Below are 10692 nucleotides of genomic sequence, written 5' to 3' on the forward strand. Positions count from 1 at the left end.
CCATGGGAAGCCCAAAATCCACCTGGAGACCCTAAAATCCACCTGGGGACCCCAAAATCAGCCCATGGGGAGCCCAAAATCCACCTAGGGACCCTGAAGTCCACCTGAGGACCCCAAAATCCACCTGGGGACCCCAAAATCAGCCCATGGGAAGCCCAAAATCCACCTGGAGACCCTAAAATCCACCTGGGGACCCTGAAGTCCACCTGGGGACTCCAAAATCCACCTGGGGACCCAAAAATCAGCCCATGGGGAGCCCAAAATCAGCCCATGGGGTCCCCAAATAAACCGGGGAGCCTCCAAACACCAGAAGCACCTGGGGGGGATTTGTGGGGGAAATTCTGGGGGATTCTGGAGGGGATTTTGGGGACAATTTCTGGAGGGGTTTTGAGGGGATACCGTGGGATTTTGGGGGCAATTTTGGGGGGATTTCTGGAGGGATTTTAGGGGGATCAAGGGGGATTTTAGGGGAAATTTTGGGGGGATTTCCGGAGGGGTTTTGAGGGGATCTGGTAGGGACATTTGTGGGGGGATTTTGGAGGGATCTGGGCAGGGATTTTAGGAAGATTTTAAGGGGGATTTTTGGGGAGGTTTTTGGGGATCTGGGCAGGATTTTAGGGGGGATTTTGGAGGGATGTGGGTGGGATTTTAGGAATATTTTAAGGGGGATTTTTGGGGAGGTTTTTGGAGAGATCTGGGTGGGATTTTAGGGGGGATTTTGGGGAGATGTGGGTGGGATTTTAGGAAGATTTTAGGAGGGATCTGGGCGGGATTTTAGGAATATTTTATGGGGGATTTTTGGGGAGGTTTTTGGGGGATCTGGGCGGGATTTTAGGGGGGATTTTTGGGGATGTTTTGGGAGATCTGGGCGGGATTTTAGGGGGGATTTTTGGGGAAGTTTTGGGGGATCTGGGCGGGATTTTAGGGGGGATTTTTGGGGAAGTTTTGGGGGATCTGGGCGGGATTTTAGGGGGGATTTTTGGGGAGGTTTTGGGGGGATCTGGGCGGAATTTTAGGGGGGATTTTTGGGGGGACCTGGGTCCGGATTTTCCGGGGGGATCCGTGCGCGGAGCCAAAGAAGCGGCGGAGGCGGCTGAGGGTTACACAGATTTATAATCGCTGGATCACGCGCAGCAGCAGCAGCAGCAGCACAGACACAGACCCGGGGGGGGGGCGGAATTTGGGGGTGGGGGGGTGTGTCTAAATTGGGGGGGAGGGGCGGCGCCGTGGGACCACCCCCCCCCCACCCCCACCCAAAAACAACCGACACCGAGGGGCTTTTCCGGAACTTTATAAGGCAAAAACGTCTCGAGAGAATAAATAGGTGGGGGGTGGGGGGGCCCCCCAAAATTTACCCCCCCCCCTCCGTGGTGGTGGCTGCGCCCCCCACGCCCCCCGGGACCCCTCCCCCACGTGGGCCCCTCCCCCTTTTTGGGGTTCGCTCTCTCTGGCCGCCCCCCCCCCCCGTTATTGCCGTGAGGAGCCGGGGGGGGGTCGGGGACCCCCGGGGGGGGGGATGGAAGAACGGGGGGGGGCACAAAGGGGGGGCGACCCCGACCCCTCCCCCCCCCCGGGTGGGTAAAGTGCAGGACGGGGACCCCTCCCCCACCCGGGATGGGACTGGGGGGGGGGGCGGGTGGGGGAGGGGCAGAACGACCCCCCCCCCCTCCCCCCAGGGTGAAGTGGATCGCCCCGTGCTCGCTCCTGATTGGCTCGAGACCAGATCCCGGCCCCGCCCAGCTCACTCCTGATTGGTTCCCGATCGGATCCCACCCGCGTTTCTGATTGGCTCTGTACCAGATCCCAGCTCCACCCATGGTCAGTTCTGATTGGCTCTGGACGGGATCCCAGCCCTGCCCAGCTCGATCATGATTGGCTCTTTACCGGTCCCACTCTTGCCCCTGATTGGCTCCTGACCAGATCACACCCTCAATTTTCATTGGCTCCAGACTGGATCCCAGCTCCGCCCATTCTGACTCGTGATTGGCCGTGGACTGGATCCCACCCTTCCTCCTGATTGGCTCCCACCATTCCCACGGCCTGTCCTGATTGGCCGCGCCTGGATCCCACCCCTCCAGGGCCGAGCAACCCCATTGGGCGGGGGCCGGACCCGCCCCTCCAATCCAAACCACTCCTGATTGGATCCCGGCCGGGCCCCGCCCCCGCCCAGAGTCGCCTGGGGCCAGGGCCGGCCCCGCCCCCACAGGATCTCAGCTCTGATTGGACGGCGCCGACCCTACCCGCTCCCTGATTGGCTCATGACTCGACCACGCCTCCGTGCGGGGGGATCCAGAATCCTCCCCACCCCCCTCTGTTCCCCCTCCGGATTGCGGCTCCTGATTGGCCAAACACTGGATCCCAGCTGAACCCGAGGCTGCTCCTGATTGGCTCCAAGTCTGATCTCGCTTCTCCCGATTGGCTCCACTCCAGGTCCGGCACCCACAGAGCCGCCCTCATTGGCCAAAGGCCAGGCCCCGCCCCCTCCCAATCCTGCCCTGCCTGATTGGCTGCAGACACCAGATCCCGCACAGACTGGTAGCTGCTGATTGGCTCAAATTCCGACCCCCAGTAAAATCACACCTGATTGGCTCAACACCAGACCCCCTCCTCCTCAGTCGCTCCTGATTGGTTCCACACTGGATCCCACCCCTGCCCAACTCAGCTCCTGATTGGCTCAGCCCCAGATCCCGGCTGAACCCATCGCTCCTCTTGATTGGCTCCACACCAGACCCCGCCCCCTGACGCCGCACCCCCTTCTCCTGATTGGCTCCACGCTGGATCCCTGCCCCTGATTGGCCGCGGCCTCGGCCCCGCCCCCCTCTTCAGCAGCGCCGCTCCCCATTGGCCGCTGGCCGGATCCCGGCCCCGCCCCCTCCCCTCCCCCATAGTGCAAATGGTTCCCACGGGCGGAAAACGCGAACGGAACTGGAAGAACGAGAAAAGCGGCGCCGGGGGAGGGGGAAGACGCGGCCCCGCCCCCCCAAAAAACAACCCCCACCCCCCAACCCCGCCCAACCTCGTGGGGGGGGCCCAGGAGACCCCCCCCCTCCAAAAGTGCAAAGTGGGGGGGTCCGGGGTCCCTCGCTGTGCTTGTCGGTAATAAAAATCCGGGGGGGACGCGGGGGGGAGGGGCGGGAAACCCATGGGGGGGGGGGGGCGCTCCTGGTGGGGGAGGGGGGGTCCCCGCTGCCTCGTGAAAGGGGGGGGGGTGGGTAGGGCGGGGAGGGGGGCCCGTCCGTGTGTCCGTCCGTCCGTCCGTCCGTCCGTGCGTCCCCCGCGGCGGCTCACAGTCAGCTGACCCGCTCGGGCACAGGCGTCCGCGTGTCCACCGGCTCCTCGCGGGCCGGGGGCCGCGGCACGGCCACGCTGGGGGGGGGCGGGGGCGGCGGCGGCGCCGACGAGGACGACGAGGAGGAGGAGGAGGAGGAGGAGGATGAGGAGGATGAGGAGGTGGAGGAAGAGGAGGCAGAGTCTTTGTGCTCGGGCTCCCCTCGGTGTTTGTAGGGCGGCGACGGCGGCGGGGGCTGAGTCTTAGGGGGCTCCTTGGCGCAGCCGTCGGGGGCCGCGGGACCCCCCCTCTGCTCCGAGCACCCGCTCAAGTCCTGGGGGGGCGGCGGCGGCGGCGGCGGGGGCGGCGGGGCGGGGGGGCTGGCGCTGTCCTTGGGGCTGCTCTGGGGGGGCTCCGGCGGCGGCGGCGGCGGCGGCGGGGGCGCGGGGGGAGCCCCCCGACCCTTGGGGCTGCCCTCCTTGCTGCGCCGGCCGGGGCTGCGGGCGCTGCGGGGGCCGCGGGGGCCCGGCGGGGTCGGCGGCGGCCGCGGCGTCGTCGTGGCGGTCGCGGCGCCCGCCGTCGTCACCGGTTCCACCACCACCGTCTCCCTCGTCTTCCTCTTCTTGATGGGCAGCACGGTCTCCTGCACGGCCGGGGGAGTCGTCGCCTTCTTGTCGGGGCCGCCCGGCCCCCCCGGCCCCGTCGCCCCCGCCGGTTTGCGCCCGCGTTTCTTGGGCACGGCCGGACTGTCCGGCTCGGCCCGTCGCTTGCGGCCCGGCCGCCGCGGGGCCGGCGGGGCAGCGGGGCCCGGCTGGCCCGGGGAGAACGGCATCTTGACCAGCAGCTTGCCCGGCGGCTTCTCCAGCGCCCGCTTGGCCGCGGAGCCCCCCTCGGACACGGCGGCGGCCGCCTTGGGCCGGGCGCCGCCGCCGCCGCCGCCGCTGCCCTTGGGCCGCCCCCGGCCGCGGCCGGTGCCGGGGCCTTTGGGCGATTTGGGCTTCTTGGGCGGGCGCTGCTCGCGGCGCGACGGGCTGCCCCGGCCGGTCACGGTGAAGTCGAAGTCGTTGGGGTCCAGCGAGGTGTCCCCCACCTTCTCGAAGTAGGCGATCAGCTCCACCTTGGAGCGGAAGGCTTTTCCCTGCGGGCTGCGGACGGAGAGCGAGCGGTCAGCGAGCGGTCAGCGGCGATGACCACACCCCGATTCTCCGGCCAACCCCCCACCACGACGCGTGCCGGGGCCTCACTTGATCAGGTAGACGTCGTACTTGCCGGCCGAGCGGCCGGACTTGCGCTGCTTCAGCTTGCGCGTCCAGCCCTCGGGCAGCGTGGGGTCGTCGTACATGGGCCCGCGGTCGCGGATGATGGAGCGCCGCTGCTTCGGCGACGCCGACGCCTCCGGGGCCGCCGGCGCCGCCCCGGCCCCCTCCGAGCTCTCGGCCTTGCCGGCCTCGGCGGGCTCGGCCGCGGGCTGCTCCGGCTCCTTGCGCTCCTTCTTGGGCTTCTTGGCCTTGGGCGGCCGCTGCAGGTTCTCCTCGGACTTCTCCTCCCTGTGGGGACACGCAGCGGTCAGCGGGGGCACGGGGACAGGGGCAGGGATGGACGCACGGACGTGAGGGGCACGGGGCTGCGGCCACGCGAGTCGCTGGGTGTGGGAGGGGTCAGTGCTGGGCTCCGGACACGGCACTGGTCAGTGCTGGACACACAGACATAGCCCTGGACGCACGGACAGGGCCCTGGACACAGCGCTGGTCAGTGCTGGACACACAGACAGGGCCCTGGACACAGCGCTGGTCAGTGCTGGACACACGGACAGAGCCCTGGACACAGTGCTGGTCAGTGCTGGACACACGGACAGAGCCCTGGACACAGCGTTGGTCAGTGCTGGACACACGGACAGAGACCTGGACACACGGACAGAGCCCTGGACACGGCGCTGGTCAGTGCTGGACACACGGACAGGGCCCTGGACGCACAGACAGGGCCCTGGACCCAGCACTGGACACACGGACAGGGCCCTGGACACAGTGCTGGTCAGTGCTGGACACACGGACAGGGCCCTGGACACGGCGCTGGTCAGTGCTGGACACACGGACAGGGCCCTGGACGCACGGACAGGGCCCTGGACCCAGCGCTGGACACACGGACAGGGCCCTGGACACATGGACAGAGCCCTGGACACAGCGTTGGTCAGTGCTGGACACACCAATAGGATCCCACGACTCTTTGGACATGGTGCTGGTCAGCACTGGACGCATGAACCCAATGGACACACGGACACAGACTCGCTGGACACATGGACCAGGCCCTGCAACTCTCCGGACACAGCATTGGTCAGTGCTGGTTGCATGGACCAGATGGACACATGGACACAGCCCTGGGGATCCCTGGACACAGCATCGGTCAGTGCTGGACACACGGACACTGACAGACAGGGCCCTGCACCTCTCCGGACACGGCACCGGTCAGTGCTGGACACACGGACACTGACAGACAGGGCCCTGCACCTCTCCGGACACGGCACCGGTCAATGCTGGACACACGGACACTGACAGACAGGGCCCTGCACCTCTCCGGACACAGCACCGGTCAGTGCTGGACACACGGACACTGACAGACAGGGCCCTGCACCTCTCCGGACACGGCACTGGTCAGTGCTGGACACACGGACACTGACAGAAGGGCCCTGCACCTCTCCGGACACGGCATCGGTCAGTGCTGGACACACGGACACTGACAGACAGGGCCCTGCACCTCTCCGGACACGGCACCGGTCAGTGCTGGACACACGGACACTGACAGACAGGGCCCTGCACCTCTCCGGACACGGCACCGGTCAGTGCTGGACACACGGACACTGACAGACAGGGCCCTGCACCTCTCCGGACACGGCACCGGTCAGTGCTGGACACACGGACACTGACAGACAGGGCCCTGCACCTCTCCGGACACGGCACCGGTCAGTGCTGGACACACGGACACTGACAGAAGGGCCCTGCACCTCTCCGGACACGGCACTGGTCAGTGCTGGACACACGGACACTGACAGACAGGGCCCTGCACCTCTCCGGACACGGCATCGGTCAGTGCTGGACACACGGACACTGACAGAAGGGCCCTGCACCTCTCCGGACACGGCACTGGTCAGTGCTGGACACACGGACGGGCCCCGCATCTCTCCGGACACAGCACTGGTCAGTGCTGGACACACGGACGGGCCCCGCATCTCTCTGGACACAGCACCGGTCAGTGCTGGACACACGGACGGGGCCCCAGCTCTCTCCGGACACAGCACCAGTCAGTGCTGGACACACGGACAGGGTCCCGCATCTCTCCGGACACAGCACTGGTCAGTGCTGGACACACGGACGGGCCCCGCATCTCTCCGGACACAGCACCGGTCAGTGCTGGACACACGGACGGGCCCCGCATCTCTCCGGACACAGCACCGGTCAGTGCTGGACACACGGACAGGCCCCACATCTCTCTGGACACAGCACTGGTCAGTGCTGGACACACGGACAGGCCCCACATCTCTCCGGACACAGCACCGGTCAGTGCTGGACACAGACCCCGCCGGACACACGGATGCAGCACCACAGCTCCCTGGACACGGCACTGGTCAGTCCCGGCTACACAGATGGACAAACGGACAGGACCGGACACACGGACACGGCACCGAATTGGCCAAAGCAGGGGATGGGCCTGGCCGGAGCCAGGACAAGGAGGAGGAGGAGGAGGAGGAGGAAGGAGGGGCAGCCCGGAGCGGCGGGAATTACGGCCGCGGCCGGAATGCCATCCCAGCGCTGGTCAGTCGGCGGTGTGGGGGGCACGGAGGGGACGGGGGCTCGGAGTGGACACCGGACGTCCCCAAAGCCCCGTCCGGGCTCGGCCGGACTAAAACCAGCCCTGGGGGCCGTGGTCAGCGCGGGGCTGTCACCGGGGCTGTCACCGGGGCTGTCACCGGACCCCCGTGTCGGTGTCACCGGGGACGGGACCCTCGTTAGGGGGGGATTTGGGGTGGGGTGGGACCCCCGTCCTCGGTGTCACCGCTGCCACCGGCGTGGGGGTCCCGTCCTGGCGAGGAAACACACACAGGTGAGGCTCGGGGAGGGGCGGGACCCCCACCGTGGGGTCGGTCATGGGGAGGGGGATGCAGCCCCCCAGGACCCCCCCCTCCAGCGCTGGGGGTCCCCACGGTGACACCCTGGACATCAGGAGAGCCCCCCGACCCCTCCCCACCGAGAGGGGAGCACGGCCGGGACCCCCCAGCCCCATCCTGGGGCTAAAAGTCACAAAAACGGCACCAAAAAAATTTGGGAAGGGGCGTGGGAATGGCGGGATGAGGGGGACTGGGGACAAGGGGTGACCCCCAGGGACTCCCCGACATGTCCCATGGTCGGGGGGCTGAGGTGGCCCTGGGTGGTCCCTGGGAGGTCCCAGAGGGGTCTGGGGTGGCCCTGGTGGCCCCAGGGTTGAGGATCCTAAGGGGGTCTCAGGGGGTCTTGGGGTGGGCACAACCCCGGGCACAGCAAAGGTGGGTTTGAGACCCCAAATTTTGGGGTGTTCCAGGGAAATTTGGATAATTCTGGCAACATTTGGGAAATTTAGGGATGATTTGTGGGATTTCGGGGCGTGAGGGCAGTTTTAGGGCAATTCCAGGTGGGATTTGGGGGAATTTGGGGGGACTCGGAGGGGTCGCGGGAGCGCGGCTGTTTTGGGGGAATTTGAGGCGTTTTTGGGAGCAGCATGAGGGGAACATTTGAAGCAACTTTGAGGCGATTCTGGGTATTTTGGGGCTGTTGTATTTTGGGGGAATTCAGGGTATTTTGGGGTAACTCGGGGAGTTTGGGGGTGCTGCATGAGTGCAGCAATTTGGGGAAATTTGGGGGATTTTTGGGTAAATGGAGTGTTTGGGGTGTGCTGCCTGAGCAGCGTTTTGGGCAATTTTGGGTATTTTGGGGTGGCACACGAGCAGAAAATTTTGGAGCAATTCAGGGGATTTTAGGGTAAATCGAGAGGATTTGGGACGCGGCGTGAGGAGCAGTTTGGGGCAATTTTGGGTATTTTGGGGCACAGCATTTTGGGATAATTCAGGGGGTTTGGGGGCGCAGCGTGAACAGTGGTTTGGGGCGTTTTCAGGTATTTTGGGGTGCATCATTTTGGGGCAGTTTGGGATAATTTGGGGCATCACGTGCATGCAATAATTTGAGGCAGTTTTGGGGTGCAGCATTTTGGGGAAATTCCGGTTATTTTGGGGTAACCCGGGGTGTTTTGGGGCACCACGTGAGCGCGAAAGTTTGGGGCAAATTTGGATATTTTGGGGCGCAGCGCAGGCGTAATATTTTGGGGTGACTCGGGGTGTTTTGGGGCGACTCGGGGTGTTTTGGGGTGACTTCGGGGTGGGTTTTGGGGTGACTTCGGGGTGGGTTTCGGGGTGACTTCGGGGTGGGTTTTGGGGTGACTTCAGGAGGGTTTTGGGATGACTCCGGGGTGGGTTTCGGGGTGACTTCAGGAGGGTTTGGGGGTGACTTCGGTGTGGGTTTCGGGGTGACTTTGGGGTGGGTTTCGGGGTGACTTCAGGAGGGTTTGGGGGTGACTCCGGGGTGGGTTTCGGGGTGACTTCAGGAGGGTTTGGGGGTGACTTCGGTGTGGGTTTCGGGGTGACTTTGGGGTGGGTTTTGGGGTGACTCCGGGGTGGGTTTTGGGGTGACTTCGGGGTGGGTTTTGGGGTGACTTCAGGAGGGTTTCTGGGTGACTCCGGGGTGGGTTTTGGGGTGACTCCGGGGTGGGTTTTGGGGTGACTTCAGGAGGGTTTCGGGGTGACTTCGGGGGGGGTGTCGGGCTAACTCGGGGAGTCACGGGGTGATTTAGGGGGGTTTGGGGTAACTCTGGAAATTCGGGGTGACTCGCGGGGGGTTCGGGGTGGATTTTGGGGCGACTCGGGAAGGGTTTGGGGCGGTTTTTTTGGTTTTTTTTTGCGCGCGGGACGGGCCGGGGGGGTGTGTCCCCTTGTGGGGGGGGGGGGTGGGCGGGGGTCCCTGCGAGAGATGGGGGGTCCCCAAATCCCACCCTGACGGGATGGCGACGCACACAGGATTTTGGGGAAGGGGTGTGTTTTGGGGGGGGGGGTGTCCCCAAATTTCACAGCGGCGCTGAGGATGGGGTTGGAGGGGGGGGGGCCGCATTTTGTGGGGCTGGCGGAGGAAAGGGAAGGGAGGTCCCCCCGTGGCGGAGGGTCCCGCGGAAGGCTCGGGGGGTCCCACCGAGGGTTCCCCGGAGCCGGGGGGCTCCTCCCGCCCCCCGGGGGGGCCGCGGCCGCTCGTGACGCACTCGCGGCGCTCGCAGCCCCCCCCCAGCCCTCACACACACACACACACCCCCCCCGCCCGCCATCCCCGGTTCCCGCCCGGCCCGTGAGGGGAAGGAAAAGGGGATGGGGGGGGGGGGGGGCGTGAGGGAGAGAGGAGGGGGGGGGGGCGTCGCCCCGTGCGCGCGCGCGCGCGAGACCCCCCCCCCCCCCCCCACCGGCTCTCCGCTCCCTCACAGCTTTCCCCAACAGCCGCCGCGGCCCCCCCCCGGCCCCGCCGCCCCCTCCTCACTCACAGCCGCCCCTCGTCGCCGCTCGGCGCCGCCGCCGCCATTTTCTTCGCAGCGAAGAACCCGCGGGGGGGGGGGGGGGGGGAAGCTGAGGGGGGGGGCCGGGAGGGGGGGGGCGGGAGGGGGGGGGCGGCCCGGACCGAGCGGCGACGGGAACCCGGAGCGGCGCTGGCCCCGCCCCTCCGCCCGGCGCTGATTGGCCGAGCGCACCGTCGGTCAAGGCGTCGGCGCGCGGCGATTGGGCGGCGGGGCCGCCCTCCGGGGGCGGGGCCGGGGCGCTCGCGGCGGGCCGTTGGAATTGGCGGGAAGCGCTGTCAGTTACGGGGGGCGGGGTCGGCGGAGCGCGCGCGGCCGCTCATTGGGCCCCGCGCCGGGACGCCGGGCGCTGATTGGCTGTAGGGGACGTCGGTCAAGAGACGGCGGAGGGGGCGTGGCCTGGGCCCCCCCGCGCTGCGAAGGGTTTGAAATCCAACGGCCGTAACGGTCCGTGAGGCCACGCCCCCGGCCACGCCCCCGCGAGGCCACGCCCCGACCACGCCCCGCCCGCCCCGGGTCCCGCTGCCCCAGCACGGGGAGAACTGGGACCAGTATGGGAATAACTGGGACCAGTATGGGAATAACTGGGACCAGTACGGGGAGAACTGGGACCAGTATGGGAATAACTGGGACCAGTATGGGAATAACTGGGACCAGTATGGGGCAACTGGGACCAGTATGGGGAGAGCTGGGACCAGTATGGGAATAACTGGGACCAGTATGGGAATAACTGGGACCAGTATGGGGCAACTGGGACCAGTACGGGGAGAACTGGGACCAGTACAGGGAGA

At 66.5% G+C, this 10692-nt stretch overlaps 1 protein-coding gene across 1 annotated transcript; it reads right to left on the reverse strand.

The window, feature by feature from the left end:
• Positions 1-1094: 1094 nt before the first annotated feature.
• Positions 1095-9940, reverse strand: MECP2 (methyl-CpG binding protein 2). The gene is made up of 3 exons (XM_085563860.1): positions 9872-9940; positions 4513-4815; positions 1095-4413 (listed from the first exon to the last, which is right to left on the reverse strand). Exons 1-3 carry the CDS (start codon positions 9907-9909, stop codon positions 3291-3293), a joined length of 1464 nt encoding a protein of 487 aa, XP_085419986.1. The 5' UTR covers positions 9910-9940; the 3' UTR covers positions 1095-3290.
• Between the last annotated feature and the right edge of the window lie 752 nt (positions 9941-10692).

Source organism: Lonchura striata, chromosome 31 (assembly GCF_050655825.1).
Source record: "Lonchura striata isolate lonStrDom1 chromosome 31, ASM5065582v1, whole genome shotgun sequence".
Taxonomy (NCBI): domain Eukaryota; kingdom Metazoa; phylum Chordata; class Aves; order Passeriformes; family Estrildidae; genus Lonchura; species Lonchura striata.

What these genes read in the sequence shown, in the direction of transcription:
- MECP2 (XM_085563860.1), bottom strand. Translation starts at nt 9,909, where the DNA reads ATGGCGGCGGCGGCGCCGAGCGGCGACGAGGGGCGGCT. An exon ending in AGCGGCGACGAGGGGCGGCT is followed by an intron (nt 4,816 to 9,871) that starts GTGAGTGAGGAG and finishes GTGTCCCCACAG; the next exon opens with GGAGGAGAAGTCCGAGGAGA. An exon ending in TACGACGTCTACCTGATCAA is followed by an intron (nt 4,414 to 4,512) that starts GTGAGGCCCCGG and finishes CTCCGTCCGCAG; the next exon opens with CCCGCAGGGAAAAGCCTTCC.